The sequence below is a fragment of the Salvelinus namaycush genome, chromosome 22 (genome assembly GCF_016432855.1).
Source record: "Salvelinus namaycush isolate Seneca chromosome 22, SaNama_1.0, whole genome shotgun sequence".
NCBI classification, from domain to species: domain Eukaryota; kingdom Metazoa; phylum Chordata; class Actinopteri; order Salmoniformes; family Salmonidae; genus Salvelinus; species Salvelinus namaycush.
In genome coordinates, this window is record NC_052328.1 from 2,510,108 (window position 1) to 2,529,093 (window position 18,986).

Here is an 18,986-nt window from a genome sequence, read left to right on the forward strand (position 1 = left end):
CGACCCAAGACTCCTCAATAAAACAGTCATCCCCCAGCCCTCTAATGCAAAACAGATCCTGCACCCACAGAGAGACAGGGGCTTGCGTCCCAAATGGTGCCCTATTCTCTACGCAGTACACTACTTCTGACCCTATTCCCTATAGACCCTGGTTAAAAGCAGTGCACTAAAATGGGAATAGGGTGCCATTTGGGACACATACGAGGCTGTGTTGGAATAATTTAGTTCACAAATAGCAAACCTACAGTAAGTGTTGTTTCTACAGTTGACCATTTCACACCAGCCTGATCCACAGACTACTGTCGTAACCACAGACTACTGTCGTTCCACAGACTACTGTCGTTCCACAGACTACTGTCGTACCACAGACTACTGTCGTTCCACAGACTACTGTCGTTCCACAGACTACTGTCGTTCCACAGACTACTGTCGTTCCACAGACTACTGTCGTTCCACAGACTACTGTCGTTCCACAGACTACTGTCGTTCCACAGACTACTGTCGTTCCACAGACTACTGTCGTTCCACAGACTACTGTCGTTCCACAGACTACTGTCGTTCCACAGACTACTGTCGTTCCACAGACTACTGTTGTAACCACAGACTACTGTTGTAACCACAGACTACTGTTGTAACCGCAGACTACTGTCGTTCCACAGACTACTGTCGTTCCACAGACTACTGTCGTTCCACAGACTACTGTCGTTCCACAGACTACTGTCGTTCCACAGACTACTGTCGTTCCACAGACTACTGTCGTTCCACAGACTACTGTCGTTCCACAGACTACTGTCGTACCACAGACTACTGTCGTTCCACAGACTACTGTCGTTCCACAGACTACTGTCGTTCCGCAGACAACTGTCGTTCCGCAGACTACTGTCGTACCACAGACTACTGTCGTACCACAGACTACTGTCGTTCCACAGACAACTGTCGTTCCGCAGACTACTGTCGTACCACAGACTACTGTCGTTCCACAGACTACTGTCGTTCCACAGACTACTGTCGTTCCGCAGACTACTGTTGTAACCACAGACTACTGTCGTTCCACAGACTACTGTCGTTCCACAGACTACTGTCGTTCCACAGACTACTGTCGTTCCACAGACTACTGTCGTTCCACAGACAACTGTCGTTCCACAGACTACTGTCGTTCCGCAGACTACTGTTGTAACCACAGACTACTGTCGTTCCACAGACAACTGTCGTTCCACAGACTACTGTCGTTCCGCAGACTACTGTCGTACCACAGACTACTGTCGTTCCACAGACTACTGTCGTTCCACATACTACTGTCGTTCCACAGACTACTGTCGTTCCACAGACTACTGTCGTTCCACAGACTACTGTCGTTCCACAGACTACTGTCGTTCCACAGACTACTGTCGTTCCACAGACTACTGTCGTTCCACAGACTATCACTGTACTCTGGCTGTCTGTATTTGCAGGATCTACTTGCAGAATCTATCTATTTGCAGGATCTACTTGCAGGATCTCCTCTATGGCTCCTAAAGCATGTACATTATGGCATTGGAAATACTGTAAAACATATAAGTATCAGGTACAGTTTACACAATACATGATACTAGCTGAAGTGGATTCCTGTCTGTGGACATGTGATAACCATTACATAGCATTAGTGTGCTTAATGATAATAGTTTGTTGTTTTGGGGGATAACATTCCTGATCCCAGATCTGTTTGTGCTCTTGCTAAAACTCCACTGCTGTTGTTGTTGTCAAGAAAAACATGTTTGGCATGACAATGAGTGCCAAGTAGTTGGCATGACAGTACAAACAGACTGTCCCTCAGGCCATAGCTTTACTCCTAAAGGACACATCCTTCCCAGAAGCCCTTAGAACTGAGTTTTTGTGAAAACAAACTGCATTTATTTACAGAACAATATTTACATCTAAAAAAAATGTTTTTTTAAACGTATCCGTTCTTGGAGAGGCTGACTTGAAGTACAAACGGTCGCTTAGATTTTCAAAATATACTCATAATAGTTTGTTGGCAAACACCTAAAAATACAGTTCATAACAACACAGACAGAAGACGGCAGGAGACGGGAGAGAAGAGGACACCGTGTGGGGGTGGACACCTACTTACTGCATTACTGTTGACCAGAGCACAATGGACCCAGGTCTAAAGTAGTGCACTACTGTTGACCAGAGCACAATGGACCCAGGTCTAAAGTAGTGCACTACTGTTGACCAGAGCACAATGGACCCAGGTCTAAAGTAGTGCACTACTGTTGACCAGAGCACAATGGACCCAGGTCTAAAGTAGTACACTACTGTTGACCAGAGCACAATGGACCCAGGTCTAAAGTAGTGCACTACTGTTGACCAGAGCACAATGGACCCAGGTCTAAAGTAGTGCACTACTGTTGACCAGAGCACAATGGACCCAGGTCTAAAGTAGTACACTACTGTTGACCAGAGCACAATGGACCCAGGTCTAAAGTAGTACACTACTGTTGACCAGAGCACAATGGACCCAGGTCTAAAGTAGTACACTACTGTTGACCAGAGCACAATGGACCCAGGTCTAAAGTAGTACACTACTTTTGACCAGAGCACAATGGACCCAGGTCTAAAGTAGTGCACTACTGTTGACCAGAGCACAATGGACCCAGGTCTAAAGTAGTACACTACTGTTGACCAGAGCACAATGGACCCAGGTCTAAAGTAGTACACTACTGTTGACCAGAGCACAATGGACCCAGGTCTAAAGTAGTACACTACTGTTGACCAGAGCACAATGGACCCAGGTCTAAAGTAGTACACTACTGTTGACCAGAGCACAATGGACCCAGGTCTAAAGTAGTACACTACTTTTGACCAGAGCACAATGGACCCAGGTCTAAAGTAGTGCACTACTGTTGACCAGAGCACAATGGACCCAGGTCTAAAGTAGTGCACTACTGTTGACCAGAGCACAATGGACCCAGGTCTAAAGTAGTGCACTACTGTTGACCAGAGCACAATGGACCCAGGTCTAAAGTAGTGCACTACTGTTGACCAGAGCACAATGGACCCAGGTCTAAAGTAGTGCACTACTGTTGACCAGAGCACAATGGACCCAGGTCTAAAGTAGTACACTACTGTTGACCAGAGCACAATGGACCCAGGTCAAAAGTAGTGCACTACTGTTGACCAGAGCACAATGGACCCAGGTCAAAAGTAGTACACTACTGTTGACCAGAGCACAATGGACCCAGGTCAAAAGTAGTGCACTACTGTTTGTAATGGGGTGACATTTGGAACACATCCAATATCCCAAGAGGAGGGGGGGGCACCTTTTACTGAAGTTGGAAACCTCAAATGAGTCGGTTGCATAAATGGTTTCAGCAGCTGTTCCAAGTATGCAGAGAGATCAGTTAAAGGAAGAATCCGGGATGAGAACATATATGGTCACTGCTTAGAGCTCTGTCTGTGAATATGAGAGTGGTTACATTTCTCCAGTTCCATCCCTCAGCTGTTTACCAAAACAGGTGGCAGAGAGACTGCTTCGTTGTTGTTTCAATCCCATATTAACCCTTTAAAAAAGGGGAAATTCACAGTTCAAAACACATAAAGCGTCCTCCCCACCACTGTTTTGGTTAAAGGCCGAGGGATGTTGCTGGGAAAAATGTAACCACTCAAATTCATAGACAGAGCCATGGATACAAGGACAGACCATCCATGATATCAACATTATAGTTTAACCATGTTTTGAGGCTATACAGTGTTTACATTGACATTGTTTACAAACCTTGGCGTAAAACAAGCGTCTATTTTGGGTTCTGATGGGGTACGACAGTTGGATTTAACTCGAGGCATTTATAAGTTATATTCTTCAATGATCAATTGGTATATATCATTATTGAAAAAATATCTAAAAATAGATGAACCTTATGCAGATGACCCCTTTAATGAGTGGAGAAACTGCTGTGAAGAACTGAGGACCGAGGCACATGCAAACAGCAGTAAAACACAGAGCAGAAGATTAGCTTTGGCAGCATCGACAGCAGTTTGGCAAACGAATACTTGGGAGTGGACTTGGAGACACTGATACTGTATGTTGATTAAAAGTAACAGAAATGTATTCAATCTAAACAAAGAAGCTGTCATTTTAAACGTCTGCAGTTTCAACTATATTTTAAACTGGAGAAACTTTCCAATACATTCTAGTACAGACAAATACAAGTCTTCTGATTAAGGCGGTGTCTATTTAACCGGCAGAATATTTATGGAGGTGGAGTTCTGCTAACCCAAAGTTTAAGCCTTTCCCTAACTCTAACCCTTACCTCAAACTAACCTTAACATAACCCTTGTTTCTAACCCTAAAAGTAACCCTACTTTAACCCTTCATTTCAACCCCTAATGCCTAAGCTGTTTGTTCTGCCAGGTGAATATACACCTCCTTTGATAAAACCTATACGGCCCATACTAGTAAGACAGTTCTCGCCCTTTTCTTTCAATAAAAAAAAGAGGACTAAATATGAATGAATTCTCCTCCTATATTAACAATGAAACAATAGAGCAAATGAGACAAAATGTCACCTTGAATCTTGGCGGCAGTCAGAGCAGACGCATCAGAACCAGGAATTACCAACTGACAGAACTAAAACAGAAATTCATTCAAATACTAAATAACATTGGTAGTGGGTTTGAAAAAAGCAGTATTATAATAATACAGTATCGGAGTGATACGAGGGTAAAATACAAGGCATTATTACATTTTAAATACAAAGCATTATTGCATTTTAAAGGTATAAAAAAAAGAAAAGCGCAGGAGGACATAGGTTGCATAAAATGGCACCCTAATCCCTTTAGAGTGCAGAAGACCCTGGTCAAAAGTAGTGAACTATATAGGGAATAGAGTACCATTTCAGTAGCAGCCAGAGTCTGGCAGTTCACAGTGATCTCAGCTCAGATGAACGCCCCCCTGAAGGGACGTGATTGGATGTTCTGTCGTTGCCAGCGGCAGCGGAGCCTGGCAAGTGGCGTGTCCCGAAGGTTCTCAAACTCAGAGAAACCCAGCTGGTTGAGAAGGTCGTACACCCCGGCCCTGGCTGCCACCTACAGGAGGAACACAGGAGGAGAGAAACACAATGTGTAAAGACCACAGCAGGAGGAACAGGAGAAACACAATGTGTAAAGACCACAGCAGGAGGAATAGGAGAAACACAGGAGGAGAGAAACACAATGTGTAAAGACCACAGCAGGAGGAACAGGAGAAACACAGGAGGAGAGAAACACAATGTGTAAAGACCACAGCAGGAGGAGCAGGAGAAACACAGGAGGAGAGAAACACAATGTGTAAAGACCACAGCAGGAGGAACAGGAGAAACACAATGTGTAAAGACCACAGCAGGAGGAACAGGAGAAACACAATGTGTAAAGACCACAGCAGGACAAACAGGAGAAACACAATGTGTAAAGACCACAGCAGGAGGAACAGGAGAAACACAATGTGTAAAGACCACAGCAGGACAAACAGGAGAAACACAATGTGTAAAGACCACAGCAGGACAAACAGGAGAAACACAATGTGTAAAGACCACAGCAGGACAAACAGGAGAAACACAATGTGTAAAGACCACAGCAGGAGGAACAGGAGAAACACAATGTGTAAAGACCACAGCAGGATAAACAGGAGAAACACAATGTGTAAAGACCACAGCAGGAGGAACAGGAGAAACACAATGTGTAAAGACCACAGCAGGACAAACAGGAGAAACACAATGTGTAAAGACCACAGCAGGAGGAGAGAAACACAATGTGTAAAGACCACAGCAGGACAAACAGGAGAAACACAATGTGTAAAGACCACAGCAGGAGGAACAAGAGAAACACAATGTGTAAAGACCACAGCAGGACAAACAGGAGAAACACAATGTGTAAAGACCACACCAGGAGGAACAGGAGAAACACAATGTGTAAAGACCACAGCAGGACAAACAGGAGAAACACAATGTGTAAAGACCACAGCAGGAGGAACAGGAGAAACACAATGTGTAAAGACCACAGCAGGACAAACAGGAGAAACACAATGTGTAAAGACCACAGCAGGACAAACAGGAGAAACACAATGTGTAAAGACCACAGCAGGACAAACAGGAGAAACACAATGTGTAAAGACCACAGCAGGAGGAACAGGAGAAACACAATGTGTAAAGACCACAGCAGGACAAACAGGAGAAACACAATGTGTAAAGACCACAGCAGGAGGAACAGGAGAAACACAATGTGTAAAGACCACAGCAGGACAAACAGGAGAAACACAATGTGTAAAGACCACAGCAGGACAAACAGGAGAAACACAATGTGTAAAGACCACAGCAGGAGGAACAGGAGAAACACAATGTGTAAAGACCACAGCAGGAGGAACAGGAGAAACACAATGTGTAAAGACCACAGCAGGACAAACAGGAGAAACACAATGTGTAAAGACCACAGCAGGAGGAACAGGAGAAACACAATGTGTAAAGACCACAGCAGGACAAACAGGAGAAACACAATGTGTAAAGACCACAGCAGGACAAACAGGAGAAACACAATGTGTAAAGACCACAGCAGGAGGAACAGGAGAAACACAATGTGTAAAGACCACAGCAGGAGGAACAGGAGAAACACAATGTGTAAAGACCACAGCAGGAGGAACAGGAGAAACACAATGTGTAAAGACCACAGCAGGATAAACAGGAGAAACACAATGTGTAAAGACCACAGCAGGATAAACAGGAGAAACACAATGTGTAAAGACCACAGCAGGAGGAACAGGAGAAACACAATGTGTAAAGACCACAGCAGGACAAACAGGAGAAACACAATGTGTAAAGACCACAGCAGGACAAACACAATGTGTAAAGACCACAGCAGGACAAACAGGAGAAACACAATGTGTAAAGACCACAGCAGGATAAACAGGAGAAACACAATGTGTAAAGACCACAGCAGGAGGAACAGGAGAAACACAATGTGTAAAGACCACAGCAGGATAAACAGGAGAAACACAATGTGTAAAGACCACAGCAGGACAAACACAATGTGTAAAGACCACAGCAGGATAAACAGGAGAAACACAATGTGTAAAGACCACAGCAGGAGGAACAGGAGAAACACAATGTGTAAAGACCACAGCAGGAGGAACAGGAGAAACACAATGTGTAAAGACCACAGCAGGATAAACAGGAGAAACACAATGTGTAAAGACCACAGCAGGATAAACAGGAGAAACACAATGTGTAAAGACCACAGCAGGATAAACAGGAGAAACACAATGTGTAAAGACCACAGCAGGACAAACAGGAGAAACACAATGTGTAACGACCACAGCAGGAGGAACAGGAGAAACACAATGTGTAAAGACCACAGCAGGACAAACAGGAGAAACACAATGTGTAAAGACCACAGCAGGAGGAACAGGAGAAACACAATGTGTAAAGACCACAGCAGGACAAACAGGAGAAACACAATGTGTAAAGACCACAGCAGGACAAACAGGAGAAACACAATGTGTAAAGACCACAGCAGGACAAACAGGAGAAACACAATGTGTAAAGACCACAGCAGGAGGAACAGGAGAAACACAATGTGTAAAGACCACAGCAGGAGGAACAGGAGAAACACAATGTGTAAAGACCACAGCAGGAGGAACAGGAGAAACACAATGTGTAAAGACCACAGCAGGACAAACAGGAGAAACACAATGTGTAAAGACCACAGCAGGAGGAACAGGAGAAACACAATGTGTAAAGACCACAGCAGGAGGAACAGGAGAAACACAATGTGTAAAGACCACAGCAGGACAAACAGGAGAAACACAATGTGTAAAGACCACAGCAGGACAAACACAATGTGTAAAGACCACAGCAGGATAAACAGGAGAAACACAATGTGTAAAGACCACAGCAGGAGGAACAGGAGAAACACAATGTGTAAAGACCACAGCAGGACAAACAGGAGAAACACAATGTGTAAAGACCACAGCAGGATAAACAGGAGAAACACAATGTGTAAAGACCACAGCAGGACAAACAGGAGAAACACAATGTGTAAAGACCACAGCAGGATAAACACAATGTGTAAAGACCACAGCAGGAGGAACAGGAGAAACACAATGTGTAAAGACCACAGCAGGATAAACAGGAGAAACACAATGTGTAAAGACCACAGCAGGAGGAACAGGAGAAACACAATGTGTAAAGACCACAGCAGGACAAACAGGAGAAACACAATGTGTAAAGACCACAGCAGGACAAACAGGAGAAACACAATGTGTAAAGACCACAGCAGGACAAACAGGAGAAACACAATGTGTAAAGACCACAGCAGGACAAACAGGAGAAACACAATGTGTAAAGACCAGAGCAGGATAAACACAATGTGTAAAGACCACAGCAGGACAAACAGGATAAACACAATGTGTAAAGACCACAGCAGGACAAACAGGAGAAACACAATGTGTAAAGACCACAGCAGGACAAACACAATGTGTAAAGACCACAGCAGGACAAACAGGAGAAACACAATGTGTAAAGACCACAGCAGGACAAACACAATGTGTAAAGACCACAGCAGGAGGAACAGGAGAAACACAGGAGGAGAGAAACACAATGTGTAAAGACCACAGCAGGAGGAACAGGAGAAACACAGGAGGAGAGAAACACAATGTGTAAAGACCACACCAGGAGGAACAGGAGAAACACAATGTGTAAAGACCACAGCAGGACAAACAGGAGAAACACAATGTGTAAAGACCACAGCAGGACAAACAGGAGAAACACAATGTGTAAAGACCAGAGCAGGAGGAACAGGAGAAACACAGGAGGAGAGAAACACAATGTGTAAAGACCACAGCAGGATAAACAGGAGAAACACAATGTGTAAAGACCACAGCAGGAGGAACAGGAGAAACACGATGTGTAAAGACCACAGCAGGACAAACAGGAGAAACACAATGTGTAAAGACCACAGCAGGACAAACAGGAGAAACACAATGTGTAAAGACCACAGCAGGAGGAACAGGAGAAACACAATGTGTAAAGACCACAGCAGGACAAACAGGAGAAACACAATGTGTAAAGACCACAGCAGGAGGAACAGGAGAAACACAATGTGTAAAGACCACAGCAGGAGGAACAGGAGAAACACAATGTGTAAAGACCACAGCAGGAGGAACAGGAGAAACACAATGTGTAAAGACCACAGCAGGAGGAACAGGAGAAACACAATGTGTAAAGACCACAGCAGGACAAACAGGAGAAACACAATGTGTAAAGACCACAGCAGGACAAACAGGAGAAACACAATGTGTAAAGACCACAGCAGGAGGAACAGGAGAAACACAATGTGTAAAGACCACAGCAGGAGGAACAGGAGAAACACAATGTGTAAAGACCACAGCAGGAGGAACAGGAGAAACACAATGTGTAAAGACCACAGCAGGAGGAACAGGAGAAACACAATGTGTAAAGACCACAGCAGGACAAACAGGAGAAACACAATGTGTAAAGACCACAGCAGGAGGAACAGGAGAAACACAATGTGTAAAGACCACAGCAGGAGGAACAGGAGAAACACAGGAGGAGGGAAACACAATGTGTAAAGACCACAGCAGGATAAACAGGAGAAACACAATGTGTAAAGACCACAGCAGGAGGAACAGGAGAAACACAATGTGTAAAGACCACAGCAGGACAAACAGGAGAAACACAATGTGTAAAGACCACAGCAGGACAAACAGGAGAAACACAATGTGTAAAGACCACAGCAGGACAAACAGGAGAAACACAATGTGTAAAGACCACAGCAGGACAAACAGGAGAAACACAATGTGTAAAGACCACAGCAGGACAAACAGGAGAAACACAATGTGTAAAGACCACAGCAGGAGGAACAGGAGAAACACAATGTGTAAAGACCACAGCAGGACAAACAGGAGAAACACAATGTGTAAAGACCACAGCAGGAGGAACAGGAGAAACACAGGAGGAGAGAAACACAATGTGTAAAGACCACACCAGGAGGACAAACAGGAGAAACACAATGTGTAACGACCACAGCAGGACAAACAGGAGAAACACAATGTGTAAAGACCACAGCAGGAGGAACAGGAGAAACACAATGTGTAAAGACCACAGCAGGATAAACAGGAGAAACACAATGTGTAAAGACCACAGCAGGAGGAACAGGAGAAACACAATGTGTAAAGACCACAGCAGGACAAACAGGAGAAACACAATGTGTAAAGACCACAGCAGGATAAACACAATGTGTAAAGACCACAGCAGGAGGAACAGGAGAAACACAATGTGTAAAGACCACAGCAGGATAAACAGGAGAAACACAATGTGTAAAGACCACAGCAGGAGGAACAGGAGAAACACAATGTGTAAAGACCACAGCAGGACAAACAGGAGAAACACAATGTGTAAAGACCACAGCAGGACAAACAGGAGAAACACAATGTGTAAAGACCACAGCAGGACAAACAGGAGAAACACAATGTGTAAAGACCACAGCAGGACAAACAGGAGAAACACAATGTGTAAAGACCACAGCAGGATAAACACAATGTGTAAAGACCACAGCAGGACAAACAGGAGAAACACAATGTGTAAAGACCACAGCAGGACAAACAGGAGAAACACAATGTGTAAAGACCACAGCAGGATAAACACAATGTGTAAAGACCACAGCAGGACAAACAGGAGAAACACAATGTGTAAAGACCACAGCAGGACAAACACAATGTGTAAAGACCACAGCAGGAGGAACAGGAGAAACACAGGAGGAGAGAAACACAATGTGTAAAGACCACAGCAGGAGGAACAGGAGAAACACAGGAGGAGAGAAACACAATGTGTAAAGACCACACCAGGAGGAACAGGAGAAACACAATGTGTAAAGACCACAGCAGGACAAACAGGAGAAACACAATGTGTAAAGACCACAGCAGGACAAACAGGAGAAACACAATGTGTAAAGACCAGAGCAGGAGGAACAGGAGAAACACAGGAGGAGAGAAACACAATGTGTAAAGACCACAGCAGGATAAACAGGAGAAACACAATGTGTAAAGACCACAGCAGGAGGAACAGGAGAAACACGATGTGTAAAGACCACAGCAGGACAAACAGGAGAAACACAATGTGTAAAGACCACAGCAGGACAAACAGGAGAAACACAATGTGTAAAGACCACAGCAGGAGGAACAGGAGAAACACAATGTGTAAAGACCACAGCAGGACAAACAGGAGAAACACAATGTGTAAAGACCACAGCAGGAGGAACAGGAGAAACACAATGTGTAAAGACCACAGCAGGAGGAACAGGAGAAACACAATGTGTAAAGACCACAGCAGGAGGAACAGGAGAAACACAATGTGTAAAGACCACAGCAGGAGGAACAGGAGAAACACAATGTGTAAAGACCACAGCAGGACAAACAGGAGAAACACAATGTGTAAAGACCACAGCAGGACAAACAGGAGAAACACAATGTGTAAAGACCACAGCAGGAGGAACAGGAGAAACACAATGTGTAAAGACCACAGCAGGAGGAACAGGAGAAACACAATGTGTAAAGACCACAGCAGGAGGAACAGGAGAAACACAATGTGTAAAGACCACAGCAGGAGGAACAGGAGAAACACAATGTGTAAAGACCACAGCAGGACAAACAGGAGAAACACAATGTGTAAAGACCACAGCAGGAGGAACAGGAGAAACACAATGTGTAAAGACCACAGCAGGAGGAACAGGAGAAACACAGGAGGAGGGAAACACAATGTGTAAAGACCACAGCAGGATAAACAGGAGAAACACAATGTGTAAAGACCACAGCAGGAGGAACAGGAGAAACACAATGTGTAAAGACCACAGCAGGACAAACAGGAGAAACACAATGTGTAAAGACCACAGCAGGACAAACAGGAGAAACACAATGTGTAAAGACCACAGCAGGACAAACAGGAGAAACACAATGTGTAAAGACCACAGCAGGACAAACAGGAGAAACACAATGTGTAAAGACCACAGCAGGACAAACAGGAGAAACACAATGTGTAAAGACCACAGCAGGAGGAACAGGAGAAACACAATGTGTAAAGACCACAGCAGGACAAACAGGAGAAACACAATGTGTAAAGACCACAGCAGGAGGAACAGGAGAAACACAGGAGGAGAGAAACACAATGTGTAAAGACCACACCAGGAGGACAAACAGGAGAAACACAATGTGTAACGACCACAGCAGGACAAACAGGAGAAACACAATGTGTAAAGACCACAGCAGGAGGAACAGGAGAAACACAATGTGTAAAGACCACAGCAGGATAAACAGGAGAAACACAATGTGTAAAGACCACAGCAGGAGGAACAGGAGAAACACAATGTGTAAAGACCACAGCAGGACAAACAGGAGAAACACAATGTGTAAAGACCACAGCAGGACAAACAGGAGAAACACAATGTGTAAAGACCACAGCAGGACAAACAGGAGAAACACAATGTGTAAAGACCACAGCAGGATAAACACAATGTGTAAAGACCACAGCAGGACAAACAGGAGAAACACAATGTGTAAAGACCACAGCAGGAGGAACAGGAGAAACACAATGTGTAAAGACCACAGCAGGAGGAACAGGAGAAACACAATGTGTAAAGACCACAGCAGGAGGAACAGGAGAAACACAATGTGTAAAGACCACAGCAGGACAAACAGGAGAAACACAATGTGTAAAGACCACAGCAGGAGGAACAGGAGAAACACGATGTGTAAAGACCACAGCAGGACAAACAGGAGAAACACAATGTGTAAAGACCACAGCAGGACAAACAGGAGAAACACAATGTGTAAAGACCAGAGCAGGAGGAACAGGAGAAACACAATGTGTAAAGACCAGAGCAGGATAAACACAATGTGTAAAGACCACAGCAGGAGGAACAGGAGAAACACAATGTGTAAAGACCACAGCAGGACAAACAGGAGAAACACAATGTGTAAAGACCAGAGCAGAGCAGCCACCTGGGAGAACCACTGCAGGAGGAACAGGAAAGACAGCTATTGGTTAGAAGACAGCTGGTTGAGGTCACCCACACAACCACAGCAGGAGACACACACAGGAAACAACAAGTTAAGAACAGAACGGGCTGAAACATCAATGCACTTTATTTGTGAGTGATCTCTGACCAAAACAGTTGCATTTAACTACACTTACAATGTCCTGTTAACATCCTACATAACCACAGGAGACACACAGTGTCAATGTCCTGTTAACATCCTACATAACCACAGGAGACACACAGTGTCAATGTCCTGTTAACATCCTACATAACCACAGGAGATACACAGGAAACAACAAATAAATACATCAATTACATTTAGCCATAGATAGAATAACATTACACAGTGGTTTACTGGTCCTTCTATCTGACCAACACAGTGGTTTACTGGTCCTTCAATCTGACCAACACAGTGGTTTACTGGTCCTTCTATCTGACCAACACAGTGGTTTACTGGTCCTTCTATCTGACCAACACAGTGGTTATACTGGTCCTTCAATCTGACCAACACAGTGGTTTACTGGTCCTTCTATCTGACCAACACAGTGGTTTTACTGGTCCTTCAATCTGACCAACACAGTGGGTTTACTGGTCCTTCTATCTGACCAACAGTGGTTTACTGGTCCTTCAATCTGACCAACACAGTGGTTTACTGGTCCTTCTATCTGACCAACACAGTGGTTTTACTGGTCCTTCAATCTGACCAACACAGTGGTTTACTGGTCCTTCTATCTGACCAACACAGTGGTTTACTGGTCCTTCAATCTGACCAACACAGTGGTTTACTGGTCCTTCTATCTGACCAACACAGTGGTTTTACTGGTCCTTCAATCTGACCAACACAGTGGTTTACTGGGGCTTCTATCTGACCAACACAGTGGTTTACTGGTCCTTCTATCTGACCAACACAGTGGGTTTACTGGTCCTTCTATCTGACCAACACAATGGTTTACTGGTCCTTCTATCTGACCAACACAGTGGTTTTACTGGTCCTTCTATCTGACCAACACAGTGGTTATACTGGTCCTTCTATCTGACCAACACAGTGGTTTTACTGGTCCTTCTATCTGACCAACACAGTGGTTTTACTGGTCCTTCTATCTGACCAACACAATGGTTTACTGGTCCTTCTATCTGACCAACACAGTGTTTTTTTTAACTATGCAGGAGGAGAGAAACAGGAAACAACACATGACCAACAGAACAGGAATGTTACACTTTACTAAACTTGCAAACTTCTCACGTCTCCTAAGCCACCTCCGGAGGTGGAGAGAGCCACCCCCTTCCAAGCAGTCGGATGTAAACAGAATGGTCTGGTGAAGTCAAATGCTCCTACAGTAACAATCAACACATGAGCAACAGAAAAGGAACGGTGCACTTTTGATCCAACACTTGATTTAGGATCAAGCTGAACCCACATGTCTCTGTTTCCTGGTGATGGTGGATAACACATCATTATTCCTCCTTATGGCTCCTCCTGAACCAACACACTTGTTTTCAATTCTACTTTCAAATCATTCAATTAACACATTTGTTTTTATATTTTAAGAAAAAAAAGCGATATTTGATCCAACTCTCCTCTGCGCGACACCTGGTCTCTCACTGCGCGACACCTGGTCTCTCACTGCGACACTGGTCTCTCACTGCGACACTGGTCTCTCACTCCTTATCAGCCTGGCAACACGTGAGTCTAGTATTCCGCTGCGAAGGTGGAGAAGCAACATCCCCCTTCTGCTCCAGCTCTTCCCTAGAGAACTGGAGCAGTGAAGCCTTGAGGAGGTTAATTCCCTAGAGAACTGGAGCAGTGAGGCCCTGAGGAGGTTAATTCCCTAGAGAACTGGAGCAGTGAAGCACTGAGGAGGTTAATTCCCTAGAGAACTGGAGCAATGAAGCCCTGAGGAGGTTAATTCCCTAGAGAAATGGAGCAGTAAAGCCCTGAGGAGGTTAATTCCCTAGAGAACTGGAGCAGTGAAGCACTGAGGAGGTTAATTCCCTAGAGAACTGGAGCAGTGAAGCACTGAGGAGGTTAATTCCCTAGAGAACTGGAGCAGTGAAGCCCTGAGGAGGTTAATTCCCTAGAGAACTGGAGCAGTGAAGCCCTGAGGAGGTTAATTCCCTAGAGAACTGGAGCAGTAAAGCCCTGAGGAGGTTAATTCCCTGGAGAACTGGAGCTGTGAAGCCCTGAGGAGGTTAATTCCCTAGAGAACTGCAGCAGTGAAGCCTGAGGAGGTTAATTCCCTAGAGAACTGGAGCAGTGAAGCCCTGAGGAGGTTAATTCCCTAGAGAACTGGAGCAGTGAAGCACTGAGGAGGTTAATTCCCTAGAGAACTGGAGCAGTGAAGCCCTGAGGAGGTTAATTCCCTAGAGAACTGGAGCAGTGAAGCCCTGAGGAGGTTAATTCCCTAGAGAACTGGAGCAGTGAAGCCCTGAGGAGGTTAATTCCCTAGAGAACTGGAGCAGTGAAGCCCTGAGGAGGTTAATTCCCTAGAGAACTGCAGCAGTGAAGCCCTGAGGAGGTTAATTCCCTAGAGAACTGGAGCTGAGTCAAGCTGACTCATGGTTGGTCAACAAACTGTGTGTAACTGTCCACTGATGGTAAGCAGTAACACCATTAAAAGGGTCACAGCTTGTTGAGTTTACTCTGCATGCTATTTACAATGGACCCTAGCCCTAACCAAACAAAAGAGGACCTCTATCCTAACAAGAGCTCAATAGGACCCCAACACACACACTAACTGTAGGCTTAACTAGCCTGCCGTCTTAACTAGCCTGTAGATTTAACTAGCCTGTAGGCTTAACTAGCCTGTAGATTTAACTAGCCTGTAGGCTTAACTAGCCTGCAGACTTAACTAGCCTGCAGACTTAACTAGCCTGCAGACATAATTAGCGTGCAGGCTTAACTAGCCCGTAGACTTAACTAGCCTGTAGACTTAACTAGCCTGTAGATTTAACTAGCCTGTAAACTTAACTAGCCTGCAGACTTAACTAGCTTGCAGACTTAACTAGCTTGCAGACTTAAGTAGCCTGTAGGCTAATCCAATGATTTATAAACATACACAATGCCTATGGACTAATCCAGCAAATTGCTCAGTCCACAGGGGTGTCTGGCAATTATTCTGTGACACTGAAAGATCCGCTGCTCTGACTTGATCAAAGTAGATACTGTTTAGTTTTGTTCAGCCAAGTCAAGACGTGAGTAAGTGACCAACTTCAAAGAGCTACCTAATCTAAACAGAACTGAGTCTAAAATGGGACCCTATTCCCTATGCGGTCCCTGGTCAAAAGTAGTGCACTATATAGGGAATAAGGTGCCATTTCAGACCCAGATCTGTTTAGATTAGGTAGCTCTTTGAAGTTGGTCACTTACTCACTATTTAGTTGACCTACATTTTTTTCCACCACAAATATACTTTGGATAAATTAAACGTTATCTCCTCAGACGGCCAAAGCAGCAAAACTACCCAATTGTCATACTTGAGTAAAAGTAAAGATACCTTAATAGACAATGACTCAAGTAAAAGGGATGGGATGACCAGGGATGTTCTCTTGATAAAGTGTGTAAATTAGACCATTTTCCTGTCCTGCTAAGCATTCAAAATAGTACTTTTGGGTGTCAGGATAAAATGTATAGAGTAAAAAGTATATATTTTTCTTTAGGAATGTAGTGAAGTAAAAGTTGTAAAAAATATAAATAGTAAAGTACCGAAAAAAACGACTTAAGTAGTACTTTCAAAGTTTTTCTTTTTTCTTTTTACTTAAGTACTTTGCACCACTGGTAACCGCTGAATCAGATTAACAGGAAATGGTTTTAACATTTACATACATTTAGTCTGCGTGGAATCAGAAGTGCTGTTACTAGAAGATATGGAGTGCTAATGAGGTATTTACATTCCAATATTTGCTTTAAAGATGCACCGGGAATGACAAATGGTAAACTATAAGGTTCTGGAGGCCATATGAGTCTATGGAGAAACTGCTGAAGACATTGGCTGCGTCCCAAACAGTGGTACCCTATTCCCTTTATAGTGCACTACTTTTGACCAGAGCCCCTTTAGTCTGGAAAACCCAACCCGGCAACAGTGACTAGAATCTGATTTCAATGACGGACTCTTTTGGCAACTTCTGGGGTGGGTCCTCTTCAGACAGACAACTCTCCTAACAAATCACAAGCCACAACATCGCGATTCAAAACCAAAGTTTCCAGGCAAAGCCTTTGCAGTGGTTTTAGTGAAGGTAGTTGATGCAAACTTGCCAGTAGCCAATTACGAAATAAACTCCTTAAAAAAAAAAACTCTGATCTCCATCTTGCTCGTTACTATTTAGTATGTTATTTAAGTGGATAGAGTAGAGATGTGGGCATGGTTCCTCTAAGCCAAAAGAGTCCAACATTGAAGGCAACCCCATGTCCCTGTTGCCTGGGGTCGGCTTTTCCAGACTAAGAGCCCTTTGGATGCCATTTGGAACCCAGCCATTTCCAGTCTCTGCTGGAGAGTTGTTGGGTATGTGAAACATGCTGAAGGACCTATTGGGGAACAATGGTTGAGATAATCGTTGTTTGGCAATATCCCTTACTCTTCAACCATTGATTATAGCTTAGAAAGCCAGCATTGTAAGACAGCAAAGAAAGCAGCCCGTGTGGTATAATGCTGTGGCCTCGTCTCTGACCACGCTACATGGAATGCTCCAATAGAATCCAGATTATGTAGCAATGAAAGCATTTTCAACCATCTACTATGTCACTGTTGGAGAAATATTTTCAGCAACTCAGCAAGAATCCATGAGACCTTATCCATTCTACGCTGATTCATACAGAACAAAACAAGATGTGCAGTTCCATCAAAGGTGCAGCATAGTGCTCACTATCCAGGAAACACAGAGACATTTACATAGTCATTTAGCACACGCTATTACCCAGAGTGACTTGCAGTTAGGTGGTTTTCTCACCTTAAGGTGAATGCACTAATCAAAGTCAGCAGTAACAAATCAGCCCTAATGACCCATAGCTAACTGGAAACACTACAGAATGGGTTCAGCCCTAATGACCCATAGCTAACTGGAAACACTACAGTATGGGTTCAGCCCTAATGACCCATAGCTAACTGGAAACACTACAGTATGGGTTCAGCCCTAATGACCCATAGCTAACTGGAAACACTACAGTATGGGTCCAGCCCTAATGACCCATAGCTAACTGGAAACACTACAGTATGGGTTCAGCCCTAATGACCCATAGCTAACTGGAAACACTACAGAATGGGTTCAGCCCTAATGACCCATAGCTAACTGGAAACACTACAGAATGGGTTCAGCCCTAATGACCCATAGCTAACTGGAAACACTACAGTATGGGTTCAGCCCTAATGACCCATAGCTAACTGGAAACACTACAGTATGGGTCCAGCCCTAATGACCCATAGCTAACTGGAAACACTACAGTATGGGTTCAGCCCTAATGACCCATAGCTAACTGGAAACACTACAGTATGGGTTCAGCCCTAATGACCCATAGTTAACTGGAAACACTACAGAATGGGTTCAGCCCTAATGACCCATAGCTAACTGGAAACACTACAGTATGGGTTCAGCCCTAATGACCCATAGCTAACTGGAAACACTACAGTATGGGTTCAGCCCTAATGACCCATAGCTAACTGGAAACACTACAGTATGGGTTCAGCCCTAATGACCCATAGCTAACTGGAAACACTACAGTATGGGTTCAGCCCTAATGACCCATAGCTAACTGGAAACACTACAGTATGGGTTCAGCCCTAATGACCCATAGCTAACTGGAAACACTACAGTATGGGTTCAGCCCTAATGACCCATAGCTAACTGGAAACACTACAGTATGGGTTCAGCCCTAATGACCCATAGCTAACTGGAAACACTACATAATGGGTTCAGCCCTAATGACCCATAGCTAA

At 44.3% G+C, this 18,986-nt stretch overlaps 1 protein-coding gene across 1 annotated transcript in view; it reads right to left on the reverse strand.

Moving 5' to 3' along the window:
* Positions 1–3,900: 3,900 nt before the first annotated feature.
* Positions 3,901–18,986, reverse strand: part of LOC120017349 (paladin-like) — a 44,827-nt gene continuing 29,741 nt past the window's right edge. The window contains exon 3 of the mRNA XM_038960100.1: positions 3,901–5,067. Coding sequence (XP_038816028.1) covers positions 4,918–5,067 — 150 coding nt within the window. The 3' untranslated portion in view covers positions 3,901–4,917. The remainder of the gene's footprint in view (positions 5,068–18,986) is intronic.